The 20,790-nt window shown below is 37.7% G+C and overlaps 1 protein-coding gene across 1 annotated transcript in view; it reads left to right on the forward strand.

Annotated features, from left to right (window-relative positions):
• Positions 1-20,266, forward strand: part of LOC150091738 (ankyrin repeat and IBR domain-containing protein 1-like) — a 228,181-nt gene extending 207,915 nt beyond the window's left edge. The window contains exons 19-22 of the mRNA XM_090369550.1: positions 10,962-10,985; positions 19,300-19,426; positions 19,675-19,785; positions 20,236-20,266. Of these exons, the coding sequence (XP_090225676.1) occupies positions 10,962-10,985; positions 19,300-19,426; positions 19,675-19,785; positions 20,236-20,266 (293 nt within the window). The remainder of the gene's footprint in view (positions 1-10,961; positions 10,986-19,299; positions 19,427-19,674; positions 19,786-20,235) is intronic.
• Positions 20,267-20,790: the final 524 nt, after the last annotated feature.

Raw genomic sequence — 20,790 nt, forward strand, 5'->3', positions numbered from 1 at the left:
ACATGAGGTGGCATAAATTCAAATTGAAGAAGGATAGTTACAGAATTTTGCCTTTAACCAACTAGTGGTTGATTGCTCGTATAAACCTCCATCTGATGTTGTGAAAAGTGGATAGCTTGAATAAATTCAAGGAAGAACTACTCAGAATGTTTGAGGGGGGATGGATAGGTGAAAAGTGAAGGTCTTTTTTTTTTCAGTCATGCTGTATAATCTTACTTTCTTGCATCATATGGGAATACTAATACACACTGTAGACCTGATATAATGTTTAATGTGGCTTTATATAACGTAGAATTGCTTATAATGCAGTCAAATGTTGGACCCCAATTCCATCACCCCCTTCTTTTTCATGTGCTTCAAATTTGATCGATTTTTAATTTGTTCCAGTGCATTTACCAGTTCAGTGAACATTTATAGTTGTTGATATTTTACAGGCCTTATGGAGTGATTAGCACAACTAGTATCTGTAAATGTGATGTGCTATGATGTGATGTACCACTTTTAATTTCTTTTGTTGTTTCAATCATCTTAATGCTTCATTTGCCTTAAATAAAAAAAAAATTAATGTCCATGGAAAGTTCCCAAAAGAATTTAAAAAAAGCATGGTCGGGAGGGCAGGTCAAGAAAAGCTAGCTGCAATGGACTTACACTGAAAGGACAAAATTCATGGGATACCTGGTTCCTGGGCAACGCGATGCTTTCACCCCTCTCACTAATGGATAAACCCACTGCTTGGCAGGTGTATAGGTACATTGCATCACTGCATTCATGTAGACGGTAATTCAATGTCAGTATGGATAAATGTTGTGAGTTAACCGACGTGAAAGAGGGATGATAGTGGGTGCCCAATGCATGGGTCACTCTATCGCGGTGGTGGTACAAAAATTGCACTATCCCTGTTTGACAGTATCAAGAGTGTATCAGGAATACACCATTTGCAAAATAACATCTCATCGTGGACAGTGCTGTGGGTGGAGAAAGATAGTGGATGAATGTGGCTGTCCGACATCTGTCTCGCATTGTTTCAGCCAACCAGAGATCAACAGTGGCACAAATCACCACATACTTCAACAAGGAATGGAGCAATATAGTCTTAGTTGCTAATGCTTCTAAAAACTAAATAACAGTAACAAGGAAGGTGCCAGAAACGTCTCCACCAAGACCATCAGGCAATCATCAGTTGCAATAGGTTATGGGAGACCCACCAGAGTCCCATTGCTAACACCACGACACAGGACTCTATGCCTCAGCTGGGTGAAAGAACATCGGCACTGGACCTTGGATGATTGGAGACAGGTCTCCTGGTCCGATGAGTCCTGCTTCCAGTTATTTCAAGCAGACGGGAGGGTGCATATCTGGCTGAAACCACATGAAGCTATGCACCTGTCAGGTCAACAAGGAACTGTTGCGGCAGGTGGACGGTCGGTAATGGTCTGGGACATGTTCAACTGGCACATGTTGGGACCTATAGTTACACCTAGACTCATCTCTGAATGGTCCACATTACATGTCTATTCTTGCAGACCATCTGCATCCCTTCATGGTCATCATGCACCCACAGGGCAATGGACTCTTCCAACAGGACAATGTGCCTCCCCACAGAGCCGTGGTGACTAGAACATGGTTCGAAGAGCATTCTGCAGATTTTACCACCATGGAATGGCCTCCCCATTCATCAGTTCATCAGATATGAACCCTGTGGAGTATCTTTGGGATGCTGTGGAAAAGTCCGTTCAAACTTTGGATCCTCCACCCAGAAATGCAACAGAATTATGGACGGCGCAGCAAGCTTGGGATGGAAATACCTGTGGAACACTTTCATGAACTAGTGGACTCAATGCCTCGCCGTGTGACTTCCCTTATCCGGGAAAAAGGTGGGCCTACCCATTACTAGATAGTTATCCGATGATTTCTGTCCACTCGGTGTACTAAAATGGGGAAAGACATGAGTGGAGATATTTCGGCACATATGTGTGGGGAATCCCCTCTCAGAGAAAAGGAGAAAAGATGAAGCTAACCTACAGCAATCAACAAATGACTTTGATGCTAGTGAAGATATTCAGCAAAAGCAGCTTAAGATAGCAGGTGACAGCCCACTGGATAAGGCCGTGTTCGCATGGTTCACACAAGAACAGAAGGAATGCCTATATCTGGTGAAATTATCAGGAATTAAGCTGAAAAACTGAGGAAAGAATTAGACAACCAGCGCAGAGTAAAAGCATATGAGAAAGAATTCAAAGCAAACAAGGGTTGGCTCAGCCAATGGAAAAAATAGATGGAATTTGCCAGGTTGCAATTCTGGGTGAAATTTGATCTGCAGACACCATGACTGCTGATGACTATCAATCACAATTAAAAGTTATCATATTCATACAAGAAGATTTGTAAATTTGTTCTGTGTTCCAGAACAAATTTACAATTGCGATAAAACAGGACTTTGTTATCACGTGTTTCTGATACGCCAGTGCTTGTAAATCCAATGAACAAAAGGAACAGGGCTTTGAATTAATGAAGGACAGGGTAACACTGCTGTTTTGTGTCAATAAAACTGGCACAAACAGAATTAAACTATTGTGCATAGGAAAATCGAGAGCACTAAGGTGTTTCCACCACAAAAACATGCAGACATTAGCTTTTTTCATATCACCACAGTAAGAATGCCTGGCTGACAACAGAGATTTTCAAGGAATGGTTTTGTAAACTTTTTGTGCCATCTATGTGTGATCATTTAAGAAAGAAAAAATATGGAACCTAAAGCATTTTTTCTGCTGAGCAACTATCTTGCCCTCCCTCTTGCAGAAACCCTCATAACCCATGACACTAAAATAAAGATGTGTTATTTGTCAACGAATATGACATCAAAGCTCCAACCTTTGAATATTGACCTGTAAGATACACTACAGGAAAAATTTAATCAAATGAACAATCATTAGCATTAGTGTTAGCATTAGCAGAGGCATTTGATGCAAGAAAGCAAGCTTATGCAGCATCAGCCAAAAAAATAAAATTAAATTAAAAAAATAATAAAATAAAATAAAAAAATAATAAATAAATAAATAAAAAATAACCACTTCCACTTCACCCCTCTGTTCTTTCGAAATACCTGTCCAGCTGAACCTTAAACTTATTTAGGCTATCAACTTCCACGACACGGGATGGAAGTCTATTCCACCAACCAACCACCCACTGGCTAAAGGCAAATTTCCTCACGTCTATCCTACATCTGTCTTTTCTCAATTTGAATTTATGCCCTCTCAGGTGATTATTCTGAGCGAGAGGAAGAATCCCATCAGCATTGAGCATGCTCAAACCATTCAAGGCTTTATACACCTCTATCAGATCACCTCGCTGGTGCCTAGTCCCCCAGACACTGTAATTTGCAAAACTTAAGCCTTTCTTCATAAGAGCACCCCTTTGTTCCATTCACTAATCTTGTTGCCCTTCTCTGTACTCGTTCCAGCATCTCTACATCCTTCTTGAAATCAGGCCTCCACACCGGTATACAGTACTCTAGGTGTGGCCTGACCATTGCCTTATACAAGGGAATAATCACCTCCTTATCCCTGCTAGAAAAATTCCTATATATCATCGACAATACACCATGAGCTACTCTTGCAGCCCGTCTGCACTGCTCAGAAAACTTCATATCTGCCTGCACAACCACCCCCAGGTTCCTTTCATTCTCTACCACTGTCAATGTAGTACCACAGAGTTGATACGTTGCTCTGGGGTTGCTGTTTCCCATATGCAGTACTTTACATTTGTCAATGTTAACCTTCATTTGCCACCTCTCAGCCCATCTGCTCAACCTTTCCAGATCCTTTTGCAGCAGCATAGTGTCAGTAGTGTCCTTGACAACCCTGCCAACAGCCCATCTGCTCAACCTTTCCAGATCCTTTTGCAGTAGCATAGTGTCAGTAATGTCCTTGACAACCCTTCCAACCTTTTATCCATAGCAGCAATTTGCCTCCAATGCCACACTGCTCCAATTTGTGCAGCAGTCTTCCATGTGTAACAGTATCAAGAGCCTTTCTAAGATCCAAGTATATAATATCAAAGTTATTCCCTGCATCCAGTTCTTTTGTGACTGCATCATAGTATCCAATCAAATTGGTCAGGCAAGATTTTCCTTTAACAAAACCATGCTGTGTCTGAGCTATAACTGAAGTCTTGTCTGGATGATCCTGCAGTGCCTCCATTAATTTTCCAGGAACAGTAGTTAAACTCACAGGTCTATAATTACTTGTGTCGCCCTTTGATCCTCCTTTGTTAATTTGGGTACATTTGCACATCTCCAATACATGGGTACTTCCCCTGAGTCCAAGGAAGCTCTCATAATTATGGCTAAGGGTTTGCTTACTTCCTTTGCTGCCTCCTTTAATATAACTGGATAGATCCCATCCACCCCAGGTGCCTTTCTTGTATTTATCTTCAACAATTTCTCCTCCACTTTACTCTCAGTTATTACAAGATTCTCTAGCTTACTGCCAGAGTTGAATACACCTCTGGCATTCCCCTCGCTGAATAACTCCTCATGTGTGAATGTCGATGTAAAATATTCATTCAGTTTCTTAGCTACCTGAGCAGGATCATCAACAGTTGACTCATCGATATCAAAGTGGACCAATCTGATTCATCCCCTTCCTTCTAGAGTTTACATAAGTAAAGAACTCTTTGCTGTTTTTCTTTGCATCCCTTGCCAAAGATTTCTCGTAATCTGCCTTCGCCTGCCTAACCTCCTTTGTAACTTGGTTACAGATCAACTTGTATCTATCATAGGCTTCAGTGTCACGTGTTAATTTGTATGTATCCCATGCATTTTTCTTCTCTGCCATATGTCTCATTAGTTCATCTGACATCCACTTAGGCCTAAACCTTGAACAATATTCCTTAGTTGGTATGTAAAGCCTAGTAGCTTCCAAGATAAGTTCTTTGAATGCTTCCCATTTTGAATTTGCTGTTGGTAACATCATCAGTTGGTTCCACTGTATAGAATTTAAATACTGTCTCAGTCCATCGTAGTCGCCTTTACGAAAGCAATAACTCTTCCCTTTACCCCTAATGGTAGTTACCTCTTTGAGTAAATCCCACTTCAGCACACTGTGATCACTGCCACCTAGTGGTTCATTTACCTGCAGATTCTTAATGCATGAAGAATCACTACTGATAATCAAATCAAGAGTATTACTCCCTCTAGTTGCCTCCCGAACATGCTGATGTAGAAAACAATCATCCAATAAATCCACAAAAAACCTTGCTAGTGTGTGAGTGACCCGCCCCCAAATTCCAGTCAATATCTGGGAAATTAAACTCCCCCATTATAAGACTCTCTGATTTACTGGCCCACTCTATTTCTCTGTACAGTTTCTTATTATACTCATCAGAGTCATTAGGCCTATAGCAAACTCCTACTCTCAATTTTGATCTCCCAATGCTTATGTCACACCAAACTGACTCGACACTGCACTGTCCAGCAATGTCGACTGGCTTCACTTCCTTGGATTTTATGTATTTCTTAACTAATAGCATAACCCCTCCTCCCTTCCTATCCTGTCTGTCCTTTCTGTAGACATTGTACTCCCCAAATTCCAGTTCTGTATTCCTTATATCTGTGTGACACCACGTTTCTGAAATCCCCACAATATCTGCCTTTGATGTTTTGAGCAATACCTCAAATTCATCAAATTTATTTACTAACCTTCGATGATGAAGTATTTATAACAGAATGCCTGAAAAAGCTCACACTGACTAGTGTTTTTGACTTGGCAGAGAAGGAATGGGGCACCACATTGTCATCTACAATTGAGAAGTGTTCGGAGCGAGGTTTGCATAAAGCATTTGTAATTACACCTGACTCAGAGTAACAAGAAAAAGATAAGGAAGAAGTCTGACTTGGAGGAAGAGTTTGAGTGGTTTGTTCAAGAGGATGTCTACAAGGCAAATGCAGTTTATTGTGAACTGGTTATGCAGTATGGCAGTCATGACATTTATGACTGGATCCATATTGATGATGATTGTCCTACTTATGAATGCGTAAGTGACCAGACGATTACAGCAAATGCTCTGTCTCCAGGCCAAAACTGAAGCTACACCTTGTGACAGCAGTGACGACACACCTAGATCACTTCCTCCACCCCCTAAAGTAACAGAGGCTGTAACAGCAATGGAAACTGCACTTCAATCTAGAATAGAGAATATAGATAGAATTCATATCCTTCATTTGAAATCAATTATTGAAATTGCAAAAATGAAGAAATGGAAGATAACAAAGCAGTTAACTCTACATTCATTTATTAAAAAACACACAATGTAATCAGGTACTATGTGGACTCCATCATATCAGACAGTTATTTCAGTGTCAAAATTCATGTCTTGTTATTTTTACAATCTTAATCTTTAGGTGCTTATTGATATGTTTTTTTTTTTTTTTTGATAATGATAGAGTGCAGGTATTTTTGAATTTTACATATGTGCACTTGAGTGTGTGTGTGTGTTATTTTTTGTTCTTAGCAATGAAATCACAAAAAAAAATTGAGTGAAATCTTTATTTCTAGCACCCAAAAAAATGTATATGATTACTACATCTTTTTTTTTAATCTCTTTTCACTCATTCAAGTGTAATGATTGTCATGTGTAGTTACATCCTATAAATTGATGGTTTATAATGGTCACACTTCAGTAAGTTGACGTCCAAATATGTAAATTCGATAAAACATGGACTCACTTATAACGCGCCCAAAATTTTGGACCCCATCACTTGTGTTATACCAGGTCTACAGTGTACTAATAATATAAAATACTAACCTTGTCAGTTATAGAAGGTCTATCTAATTATGTGCTCAATTTCACTACGATAAAGGAGAGTAATAAAAATATTATAATACTTTTATTAAGAATTGAATATTACAATATAAATATTTATTAAAATCGTTATAAAAGTATTGTAATACTTTATGAAGTATTCCTAAAGTCTAATCATCCGTTCCTGTTTTTAAGAACCAATGCTTCTTTTTACTATTAGTAATAAATATATAAATTTAAAAATTAACCTACAAGAAGCATGTTTTAGGGAATTTCAGTACTTTTATATGATTTTAAATTAACTTTACATAATTTCATGTAAACTGCAGCATGTGGTTGAGGTTATTTAATTAAAAAAGGTGTTCTGTATGTTTTTATGTTAATGTCTAATAACTAAAGCTCTTATATTGTAACTCTCAATACTTGTTTTATAATATAAGGTCTACATCCAAAAATACCATCCAATAGAAAAACTATTAGGCATTTTTTTAAATAGATTTATTAAAATATTAAAAAAAATAACAAAAAATCATATCAAGACAATTTAATAAATTAAACCATTATATAACAAAGTGTTACATATCATATTCTGAATTGGGAATGTGGTATATACCACCTTCTGAATTCAGAAAGTAGCATATAATACTGAAATAGAGAAAAATTCTTAAGACTAAAATACAAACCAGTTATCAAAGGATAATCAATATTGCCAAAGAACAAGAAATGATGATTACTTACAATAAAGTAAGGTAAAAATAGAACTTATACAGTTTACAACTATCTAAGTTGTAAACAGTCTATACTTAGAGCACTGAAATGGTAGTGGTGTTCAGGGCCGCCAAGAGCTGGCCTGGGCCCCGGAAAAACAATAATTTCGGGCCCGATGACAGAAAAAAAAAAAAACTGTGTAGATAGAAATTGTTCTTTATTTTTTCTGTAATACAGGGTGTTTCAAAAATGATGGTCAGTAATTTAAAGGTGAAAAGTACAAACTAAAATAAGCAAAAAAGTCCCAGTGACCATCGGGCAGCAAATGAACCATTTTCGAGACAATGCACATTTTCTGTTAAGATCCGCCACTGACTATGGGAGCTAGTTTAGCAAAAATCTGTGAATCCTTTACATAAGATAATACATTTTTGGTTTCAACACCACAGGATTTTACAGGATGTTACAAAAGGTGTTCAAAATGCTGTCCTTGTATCCGTATGCAGCTTTGTAGTCTTCTCTGCATTGAGTTGCGAATCCTCTCAGGCATTCCTGGGTCATTTCTGATTTGGTGAAAGGCTCCTTCAACCTGACTCTGCAATTCCTCAACTCTGTTAATGTTGGAAGTGTACACCAAGCTTTTTACATGACCCTAGATACAAAAATCCATAGGATTTAATTCTGGTGATCTGGGAGGCCACACAGATCACATGATCACCACATTACAGGCCCACCTCTACCTATCCACTGTTGACCATACCTTCTAGTTAGATACCGAGTCACAACTCGAGCAAAATGCGCCGGTGCATCATCATGCATAAACCACATGTTCTGGTGTTGCCGAAGTGGAACATTGTCATCATTAAGGAGGTCAGTAAGAACATTCTGCAGGAAATGAAGGCGCAGCTCTCCAGTTAGCCTGTTTGGCAAACAGTGTGGTTCAATTAGACGGTCTCCTAGTAAGTCTTGCCCAGACATTCAACGAGAAACATTGCTGATCTCGTGACTTGTGAATTGCATTAGAATTTTTGTCGGACTAAATGTGACAGTTATGAAAATTAAAAATACCATCATGAGTAAACTCAGCTTCGTCAGTGAACAAAATGTTGTTTAAAAATTGGGGGTTCAGGACAGTTAGTATTAGTATTAATAACGGCCGCATGGTGCAAGAAAGCCTATGGCTTATGCTGCACCAGCCAAAAAAAAAAAAAAAAAAAAATCCGAACAAAACAATGATAAAAACAAAAAAAAAAATAAAATGAAATAAATAACTAAATAATAATAATTAATAAAAAAAAAAAAAGGAAATTAAACCTATCATCCTATGCACTTCCCTTACCCGAAAGTACTATCCAGATGACCTTTGAATTTCCCCAAACTGTCAGCCTCTACCACCCATGAAGGCAACTTATTCCAGTAATTTATAACTCACTGGCTAAAATAAAACTTCCTGCAGTCCAATCTAAACATTTCCCCCCATACCTTGAATTTGTGTCCCCTAGTTCTAGCATCATTTATAATCTTGAAAATTTTGTCCTCATTCATTTTACTGATGCCTCTCAGAGCCTTAAACACCTCAATCAAATCTCCTCTAAGGCGTCTAGTTTCCAAACTCTGCAACCCACATATTCGAAGTCTTTCTTCATATGGACGCCCTTTTGCTGATCTCACCAGGCGAGTTACTTGTCTTTACACCCTTTCAAGAAGCTCAATGTCTTTCTTTGGGTGCGGTCTCCATACTTGAGCATAGTATTGCATCCACTGGCAGTTGTTGCATCCACTGGCAGAAGTTCACTCTGGGAGGGTAGCTATATTGCTTGAGATCTTATACACGCTGGATTTGGTGGGGTACAATAATTCGGCACACACTGCTAAACTCCATACATACTCTTGCAGAGCAACCCTCCTTGTCGAAATTCCTGGATTTTGTTTTATTCTTTCTAACACCCTTTCCTCAACATCAGGAATTATACTTCTCGGCCTACCTGCTCGTACTCATTGTGTGAAGCGCCCATGTTCTCTAAGGCATTGATGTACCCTGATGAATATGCGCCTGTTGGGCTGCCTTTGGCGGGGAAATGCTTCTTGGTACAAATGTGCAGCTTTGAGTGCACTGCCGTTGGCTTTACCATACATGAAGTGCATGTCTGCATACTCTTCGTTGCTGTAACCTCTTTCCATGTTGACTATCCTTTGACAAGTACTGGTATACCTGCTACATCTCAGAGCATTGAGAGATGGTTGGTTGATTGTTGGGTTTTATTGTAGCATTAGCAACAAAGGCTATAATGCGCCAAAACCAGGTGGCATTGAGAGAGGGGAAAGGGAGAGAATGAGTATAATCTAACCCAAACAAACAAGTCAGTGGTGGATCCCACCTAGAAATGTGCAATATCTCGAAAACGATTCACTTAAGGACCCATGTTTACTTGGCTTTTTTTGCATATTGTAGTCTGCACAGTTCACCTTTAAATTATTGACCATCACTTTCGAAACACCTTGTATAATAATACAAAAATTCAGGTGACATTCAAGTCAAGTGGACCCAATTTCGGTGAAGTCCAGACAGTCTGTGACAGCCAGATCCTCTGCTTGCACCTTCATGAGGGTGGGACTGTTAGTAATCTTGGGTATAACCTCCATGCACAAGCACTGTGGGTGACCACCCAGGTGTAAACCAAAGTAAGCAGGAGTCGAGGTGTGGTGCCCACATCACATGGAGGAATGTCTCCCCTCTGTGTTACCAGGCAATACTAGGTGGTAGATGACTCTCATCAACCGGTGCAATACCACCACTTTGCTTATTGGAGGCTTGAAGTGGTGGAACCCATGTTTAGTCTCCAGAGCTAAGTTCCAGTCAACCCTACCCCATCTCTTCCATCATGCAGTATGACTGGACATGTGGACATGTGTTTTTGTAATGGGCGGCACCTAGAACGTCAGTTCATCTCCACCTCGTATCTCTGTGAAGAACAGTACCACTGTAGAAGGGCCAGAAATAAGTAGTGTATGTTTGTGTGTATTCTGTGTGTGTTCTGTTGTTGTGTCTGACCGCTTGGCTACCCAGAATCATCAGTCACCTGAACAGATGATTCTGGGTACTCGTCCACACCACAGGAAGGTGGGCCAGTCTCAATGGAGCTCGCACTGTCTCAATTCGAGACTCTGACCCACCTGATGTTCATGCAGTATGACTGCATGAACATCAGGTGGGTCTGACTGAGGACTTTTGAGATAAACATCATGGCAAGATCCAATCTTCTTTACATTTCGAGGGTACAGCTTTAAAATGGTGTTTGAAGGCTGGCCGCTAGTTAGTACATCGAACCGAACGTATTGGTAATTCTTTAGAAGGCTTCCGGATCAGCTAGTGTATAATCTTGCTACCTCCACTCTGCCAGAAAGTGACTGGAGGGAGTCCGAGTAGTGTTTATGCCGGGGGCATTGTCAAGGCCACGATATGTCAAGGAATCTGGGTATATTCTTACCATGTGTGCGCCATATCCAAAAATTTCATTACTTCATACAGCAAGGCTACCCCCTCCCACTTTTTCTTACTATTGAATGCACCGTGAATTGTCAAACTCATAGAGTAAGCTTATCTGCGAAAAGATCTAAACCTCCCAAACCCTTCCTAGTTCATTTCACAAATATATGTGGTCTCAATTCTAATCTCAATGATGTCCATTTCCACTTGCAGTCTGCCAAGCCCCCACGTACTTTTTCCGACAGAATCTCAGTTATCAGTTGATTCAACTACTGCTCATCTCAGTTGCCCAAATTATTCACTGTATGATTCCTTTCGCCTCAAATGTGGTACTTGTGCGTATGTCCGTTCTGATATTCCCCGTCAGAGACTTGGCAATTTGGAATTTCCTCTCTTTGATCTTCTCTGGCTTAAAATCTCTCTACCTCATCATGTCAAATTCATCTGTTGTCTCTACCGTTCTCCCAACTCCACTAATCACTTGGAGCTCTTTGACTTCCTCTCTTTGCAACTTGACTTTCTCCAGTCAGACTTTCCTAACAGTGAGGTAATTTTCCTTGGTGATTTTAATGTTCACAACTCCAGCTGGCTTCAGTTTTCTAGTCACACAGACCCAGCTGGTCGAGATGCTGAGGCTTTTGCAATTACTAATGACCTTGCACAGATTGTTCATTTACCTACAAGAATACCGGACAATCCTAAACATACAGCCAACACGCTTGATCTTTTTCTCACAGACAGCCGTTCTAAGTACACGGTCGAAGTGAATGGTCCTTTAGGCACTTCAGATCACAACTTGGTGATTGTCTCTTCTCCAATGCAGCTTTTATCTCATGGCTATTCCCAACCTCGTGTTGTTTGGTATTACAAGAACGCAAAATGGGATGACCTGTGAGATTTCTTTTCTTCCTTTCCTTGGTTGGATTACTGTTTCAAAACTTCTGTCAGCATTTGCTCGGATCATGTCAATGAAATTAATCTTGTAGGAATGGAATCCTTTATTCCACACTCCACTTTAAAATCTCGTCCTTTATCAAAACCTTGTTTTTCCAATAAATGTGCTAAGAGAAGAACGTTGCATATCGTAATTGACTTGTTTCCGATTCTTCAGTTTCATTCTGCCTACACCAAAGCTCGCAACACTTGTAAAGCAGTTATTAATCAGTCCAAACTAGATTTTGAACAGGCTAAGAGTAGAAAACTTGCTTTTTGCCCTAATGGTAGCTGAGCATTCTGTTCTCTTGCCAAAGCTATTGGCCACAACTTTTGCCCATCTTTGCTCCCACCTCTGTCAAAACCAGATGGTTCTGTTGTCACTTCAGCCATAGATAAAGCTGACCTGCTAGCATCCCATTTTTCTTCCAACTCATGTATTAATGATCTTGGTAAAACACCTCCCACCATTCCCAACACACTCCATTCCATGCCTCCTGTGGTCTTCCGTCAAAAGGATGTCAGAAGGATTTTGATGAAGAATCTTGATACTAAGAAAGCTCCAGGTCCTGATGGTATTTCTACACTTGTTCTCTTTTTTTTTTTTTTCCTTTGGTAGTTATTGGCACATCGGCTTCTGTGGCCATAATGCACCTCCCAAGATTTTTGCAGTACTTTGATCCAAGCCCGAGGTGAGATTCGAACCTTTGGGTTGTCAGGCAGGCGCTTTACCCACACGACTAGCTCGGTTGGCCTTCTTGTTCTCAAAATCTGTGCTTCTGAACTTACTCCTGTTCTTTGCCACCTTTTTTTTTCACTTTCTTATTCCAAAGGTGTTTTTCCTTCTTCTTGGAAATTTGCTCATATCCAGCCAGTTCCTAAAAAGGGTGACAAATCCCTCCCATCCAATTATCATCACATTGCAATTACTTCTACTCTTTCTAAAGTAATGGAGAAATCAGTTAACCGCCAACTCTTAAACTACCTAGAAAGCTTCCATCTGAACATCGATCGCCAGTATGGATTCCGTCAGTGTCGATCCACTGATGATATTCTGGTTTTATGTTGCCCATACATGGACAGATTCAATGGAAAAGTTCGTGAAACACAAGCAGTTGCTCTTGACATCTCGAAGGCTTTCGATCGTTTTTGGCATAAAGGTCTTCTAAACAAGCTTCCATCTTATGGTTTGCCAAATGTTTTTTGTAATTGGTTATCCAATTTTCTCTATGATCACTTACTGAGGGTGATGGTAGATGGCTCTCTGTCTTCTAACTTCTCCACTAATGCTGGTGTCCCCCAAGGTTCAGTTCTTTCCCCCACTCTTTTCCTCTTTTATATTAATTATCTTCTTTCATTGACTGGAAATCCTGTCCATAGTTTTGCCGATGATAATACATTGCATTCCACTTTCCATTTTAAGAAATGGAAAGTGGAATACAATGTACTTGCCCTGCTCAATCAGCTTCAACTTCTCAAATATCTGCTACCAATTCCTTTAATGCTGATCTCCAGGTAATTTTCCAGTGGGACAAAGACAACTTAGTTGATTTCAATCCTTCTAAAACTCAGTCTTGTCTTATATCTCGCAAAAAGGCTCCTATGCTTACCATTGATGACACTCCGATTTCTAGGCAAGTTGATATATCCGCTTTTGGGGATTACCTTGACTTCTAACCTCTCTTAGCACAAGCACATTACAAATATTGCTTCCTCTGCATCTAAAAAATTTGGTTTTCTCTTTCGCTCTCGCCGTTACTTTTCTTCCAAACAGCTGTTCACTCTGTACAAAATAGCAAATCCGCCCTACCATGGAATATTGTTCACACATCTGGGGCGGTGCCCCCAAAACTTCTCTCAGGCTTCTAGATTCCATTCAGAAGAGGGCTGTTAGGTTAATTAATGACTCCTCTCTAACAGAGTCTCTCCACTTGCTGTCTTATAGATGTACTGTTTCTGCTGCATGCCTTTTCTGCAGATACTTCAATGGGCACTGTTCTTCTGAATTGGCTTCTATTATTCCTACTCTCTCTTTCAAAACTGAACATGTGCCGCCACCAGCCAACATCCATTTACTGTCCAACTTCAAACTCACCGAACCAACTTTTCATCTTCCTCGTTTATTCATTCAACTGCTGTTTTATGGAACAACCTTCCTTCGTACATATTTTCTGAAAATTACAGTCTACAGAAGTTCAAATCTAATGTCAACAAATATCTTCTTTTGTCTTCTCAACCTCCAACCCAAGCATGGTACCAAGTAATGTAGGTTCTAATATCTCTTGTGTTTGGGGTTTTCATAAAAAAAAAAGAGTGATACAATATTGGGTAAATACAAAATAATAGTTGTTTAAAAAAAATTTCCGCTCATATAATAAGGTTAATCTCGATAAACTATCATATCAGATCACAAAGTCAAAAAATCACAGCTTGAGTCTCGAATTTAAACTAAATTACAAAGGTGCTTTGCGAGCCTTACGGCTTGCAAATAAATATTACTTTTGAAAAAATCACAGTGTTGGGCTAGCTCTGCCTTGACTGATAATAAGCCCAAAGACAAAGTTGGTTTTGACCCATAGTTTATCGTAAAACATTTTAATCCTTGATAGGCAACTAAAAGATCGTTCTGCTTGAGCCACAGCCACTGGTATTGTACAAAACAGCCTTAAAGCAATAATGAAATTGGGAAATAGTGGTTCAAGATTCAGATATTTTATTGAGCAACTGTATAGGTGAAAGATTTTTTTCCTGTATATTTACATCATATATGGCGTGCCTCCGTAGCCAGGTGAGCAGGAGCAGCAGTGCATAGCACACGCTTCTTGATAAGACCGGGGTTTGAGCCCGTCAACAACAAATACGTAGGATGCGGAAAGGTCAGGGAATGACCACCGCATATCCTGGAGCAATATGGCCTTAGTTGCTAATGACCCTAAAAACCAAATAACAAACAAACATCACATATCAATTTCAGATGTATTAGTTCTTCAGAAAACTGCTCACTAATATCATCTTCATATTTGTTTTGTAGTTTTCTTGCATTTTCTTGAATTTCTACCTCATTTAAGTTGTGAAATAACCACAGCACACTGAATACAATGTTTATTTCTTTTGCTGCATCAAATCGAGTTGTCATGTTACCAATAACACTATCTAAAAGAACATTAAATACATTAAACTTGAATACTTCAGTTGGTGTTTTTGTCAATTCTTCGGCATTTCTTTTCTTCTTCCTTTGTTGTTGATCTGAAAATTCAGCCTGCATACTTAAATTTACAGCTACGAGCTTACATTCTTTTAGGATTGCCTCCCAACTATTCCTAATCTTTTTCAAATCTGTCAGAAGACTAGAAAGGTTTGCTACTTCGATGTCGATTGTAGTATTTTGAGCTTGTAAGACTGTGCTTCGGTAGTTTATGGCTGATAGAATTTTAAACCAAACTGTTGTCATCGTGCGGCATTCAGTCGACTCTGTCTCCATAATATGTCTTTATATCATTCAAATCTGTTCGAGTGTCTGCAGTTAGATTTAATTCTAGCACCATGTCAATTAACTTCTTTATTGAAGGAAGCTTTTGTGCAAATGGTTTCACAACCTCAATTTGAGCAGACCAACGTGTGTTGGACATGGAATGAAGCAAGCAGTCGGTGTTTTTTTTTTTTTAAATTTCCCACCTCTGAGGACTACCACTAAATATATTATACAGCTTCTGTACAACACCAAAAAATGTTATTACCTCAGGGCAACAGTTTACTGCATGAACACCACAGAGATTCAAACTGCAACAAGCACAAGGAGAAAAAAATGGCCAGGGGATTAATTTCCAAAATTCGAACGTGAACGCCCTTGTATGCTCCACTCGTATTAGAGCCATTATTGTATCCTTGCACATGGCACTCACTTATTGGGATATTACATTTTTTAAGTGTTTCAAGAATTAAATTTACAATGGGATCTCCATTTTTCTTATTGCAATCTACAAATTCCATGAATCTTTCAAAGATTTCATATTCTTTTGTTTCTTTGTTTGTAAGAACGTATCGCAAAATTAATGTCGTTTGCTCCATATGGGCAGAATCTGGCATTGCACCTACAATTATAGAAAAGTATTTTGCAACTTCTCTTTCCTTTAAAATGCAGCTAAGAACATTTTCAGCACAGCACGAAATAAATTCATTTTGAATTTTGGATGACAAATAATGAACCTTCAATCTTTTCTTTTCAATTCTTTCACTTTTTTCAAATGCTCGTCAAGGAGAGAATCATAATGACTAATGATCTCTAGCATTCCTAAGAAATTTCCATTTCTTGAATCACCAATCAAGTTGCTGCTCCCCCTAAAAGCTAATCCATGTTCGAAAAGAAACAAAACTACACCCAGCTATCGCTGTAGTAAGTCTTTACATACTTGCGTTTCACTTTTTATTTTGTAAAGTAACAAACAATTCACTGTCGTGTTTTTATTCAGATTGTTTTGTAAATTTCACCACTCTACATAACACGCTCTGTGATTGTTACTGTTTTCATGATCAGGTATTCTGTCATAGAGCTTTTTATACCTTTTGGAAGGTCACCAGCCAATTTCTGTTGTAAAAATAGATTGCTTTAGTTCAGGTAATAAAATAGGTTTAGTTCAGGTCAAAACAGATGACACAGAAAGCAAAATAAAGCTTGTTTGGTTTTACTCCAAACTAGCCAGTTTTGAGGAACTACTTCATTATTCCTTAAACATCAATTCAGCACGTACACGGGAAATTTATTTCGTAATGGTCGGAGGTGGGGGGGGGAATTGTTGGGTATGGTTCTGGTCCTTGTCGAACAGTGTCTTCTATTTCGTTGGTGGTGAAGTATTATTTTAGAAGGGCAATATCAAAATTTTATAACTTCTCATTATTTTGTTCATTTTGGGTGTCAGCGATGTTATTTCTGTTAAGCAAGAAGCAGAACACAGTTCAGTTGCATCAGATTTACTTCCTCCTGCAGCTACCAACAGAAATGCCACAAAGGGGCTGAAAATACTGATGATAACAGCTAAAATACATAAACAAAGTGTTTGTAAAATAATAAGAATATACCTCAATACAATAATGGCTCGTAAATATAGTACGTAGAACACTTCTGTATGATACTCTCCAGAAATTAAAACGAAAAAATCGAAAAACTTACATTAGAGTAAAAAATAATTAAAAATCAATTTAACGCAATTAAAAATATTAAAAAGAATCTAACGAAAATATTCAAAACGATTTTCCTTCCTTATTTCTAGTAAGGAAGGAAAATCGTTTTGAACATTTTTGTTAGATTCTTTTTAATATTTTTAATTGTGTTAAATTGATTTTAATTGTGTTAAATTGGTTTTTAATTATTTTTTACTGTAATGTAAGTTTTTCGATTTTTTTTTTTTTTTTTGTTTTAATTTCTGAAGAGTATCATACGGAAGTGTTCTACGTACTATGTTGAGGTATATTCCTCTTATTATTTTACAAATATTGAGCATTATAGCTCTGATTCATACTATATAAACAAAGTGTGCAGTCAAAATGGATTTGGGGCCCAGATTACCGACAAAGAGATTAAAGAAATTATGCAACAAAATCACAAATAATGATTTGTAAAAAAAAAAAATAGGCTGCATGGGCCCTGGGAATTTGTCCCGGCTCCCCCTCCCCTCTCGTCAGGCCTGGTGGTGCTTTATCAGAATATACAGAATGAAATTATCCTCTTTAATTTTGATATAGCTTTATAGGCAGTGTTGTAACTAGAAAAAGTGGGTCACAATGCAAACTTAAGTATGGGCCCCCTGAAAATATTTGTTTTGGTAAAAATAAAAAAATTCCTTAAAAATTGCCCTGGAAGTAGCAGCTATGCTAATACCATTTCACCTGTATTCACTGCAGTTTTGTTTGTGCTGCACAGCTAGCTAACAATAAACATGCTTCATGTGAAAAAAATTATTATTGATAGACATAGTAAATTTTATCATAAACATAACTAAAAAACTTATATTTTTACTCAATCTAATTTTTTTGGTTCTGGCAGGGGGGCAGTGGCCCCCAATGCACTGCATTGGCATAGTTACACCACTGTTTATAGGAAGTTTCCCAAAAGTGTGGATCTATAGAAAAAATATATCATTCTCAAAATCAAATGACATTTATGAGAATAAGGAAATGGATCTGGAGGAAGATTGTTCCAAAAAACAGACATAAAAGAAATGAATAAAGAGAAAAAAAGGTTAGTTCAGTTTAATTGAAATTGAACTGTGAATGGATGATGGCTGTTGCTCTCCTATTTTGAAGAAAGTGGAGGAATTATAAATTATATCACAGAAGAGCAATGGATATAAAAATATTTATAGAAAATGACTGCAGTAGAAATGTAACATCCTTGTTACATTTCTACTGCAGTACAATACTATATGACCTACATAAAGTAGGGCGGATTAGAATTGATGCAAGGTCAACAGATTTGCTAAAGGAAATCACAGTGCTCTGAGAATACTGAATATAGCCTTCTATATAAAATAGGCAAATTTTTTCAGTTTAAAAATTATGTTAGTTTGAGGCATGTGGATATCTTCCCTCATTTCTATTAAACAACAGTTATCTTGTGTAAATTATATGATATAACTAAAAACTTTTCTGTTACCCTAACAAAATGTTGAAGAATAAGTATAGCATATGCTAAATGGTATTTAAACAAGCTAACAAATTTGCTGTGTGATAAAAAAAAAAAAAAAAAAAATGTGTCCATTACCTGTAATCATTGCTACTTGCAATTCCCTTTACTGGCAAAAAATGCATTTCTAAGGAAATATAATTTGAATAATAAATATGAAATCAAATGTATAATGAATGAAATATGTCATTCCATTAGCACCACAAATATGCTAATCACTGTAGAAATCTTATAGATAATTTTATGTAAGATTATCTATAAATTCTTATTATGGAAATAGGACAGTTCTTCAAAGAATAATAATAATGAAAAGTTTCTACTTCCCTGTTTTAATACTTTTAAGAAAGAAGTGGATTGATCTGTTTAGGCATGTTTAACACAGCAAAAGAAACATTTTATGTTGCTTTAGCTGTGTTAAACAAATAAATAAACCAATTATTTATTTGTTGTTTGACCAGCAAATAAATAACCAGTCTTATAAAATAGTAAATGAAAAATGAGTAGATTTAATATATTGGATTTTAATTATGCATGAATTATTGTTTAGCCTGACAGAATATAATTTCCTTTTGAAATTTCATAAAAAGCTTTCATACAGAATCAGCATGCATGATTTGTATGAACAAGCAACCTTTTTTTGTTATTTTAGGAAAAATATTAAAATAAAAATAAAACTTTTACTCTGAGACAGATTCTTCACCACCAACATATGAAGTGGACTACTCCATGGACCTTCTAATAGCTCTTGAAATGTCTAGATTGCAAATGATAGAAGACAAAAGACGGCAAGAAAATCAAGAAGCTGTCTTTGAACAAGGGTAAAAATAAATACATTTTAATATGGAATTTATGAACTTCAGTGAAACATTAAGTGAAATTCATAATTTTTCTCCCTTTAAACATAAATTACCTATAATATTCTCTCTCTCTCTCTCTCTCTCTCTCTCTCTCTCTCTCTCTCTCTCTTCACTGGAATACTGTAATTAATCTTGCATCACAAAATATACATCTTAAAAATTACTTCAGTAATGTATACATTTTTTATTATTTTTTGTAATTTTCTAAGAATGAGTGAGAGACAGGAAAGCTTGCTGGGAGCATCTACTCCAAGTGATGATCAAGATAGCTCTTCAAGTAGTATGGCTCTTTCTACTGATAAACAAGAAATTGCAATTATGTCAGGTAATGCCATATTTTGTATATATATATACATACATAGTCTCAATTCTAATCTCAACGATGTCCATTTCCACTTGCAGTCTGCCAAACCCCGTGTACTTTTTCTGACAGAATCTCAGTTATTGGTTGATTCAACTACTGCTCATCTCAGATTCCCAAATTATTCGCTGTATGATTCCTTTCACCTCAAAGGTACACCTGTGCATATATCCATTCTGATATTCCCTGTCAGAGACTTGGCAATTTGAAATTTCCTCTCTTTGATCTTCTCTGGCTTAAAATCTCTCTACCTTAATATGTCAAATTCATCTGTTGTCTCTACCGTTCTCCCAACTCCACTAATCACTTGGAGCTCTTTGACTTTCTCTCTTTGCAACTTTCCTAACAGTGAGGTCATTTTCCTTGGTGATTTTAATGTTCACAACTCCAGCTGGCTTCTGTTTTCTAGTCACACCGACCCCAGCAGAGCAAGATGCTGAGGCTTTTGCAATTACTAATGACCTAGCACAGATGGTTCATTTACCTACAAGAATATCGGACAATCCTAGTCATACAGCCAATACGCTTGATCTTTTTCTCACAAACAATCCTAAGTACACGGTCGAAGTGAGAGGTCCTTTAAGCACTTCAGATCACAACTTGGTGATTGTCTCTTCTCCAATGGAACCTTTATCTCATGGCTATTCCCAACCTCGTGTTATTTGGCATTACAAGAATGCAAAACGGGATGATCTCCGAGACTTCTTTTCTTCTTTTCATTGGTCGGATTACTGTTTCAAAACTTCTAATGTCAACGTTTGCTCAGATCGTGTCAGTGAAATTATTCTTGCAGGAATGGAATCCTTTATCCCATACTCCACTTTAAAATCTCGTCCTTTATCTAAACCTGGGTTTTCCAATAAATGTGCTAAGGCTGTTCAAGAGAAGAATGTTGCATATCGTAATTGGCTTGTTTCTAATTCTTCAGTTTCATTTTCTGCCTACACCAAAGCTCGCAACAATT

This window comes from Mastigoproctus giganteus, chromosome 1 (genome assembly GCF_048544385.1).
Source record: "Mastigoproctus giganteus isolate SK-2022 chromosome 1, ASM4854438v1, whole genome shotgun sequence".
Taxonomy (NCBI): Eukaryota; Metazoa; Arthropoda; class Arachnida; order Uropygi; family Thelyphonidae; genus Mastigoproctus; species Mastigoproctus giganteus.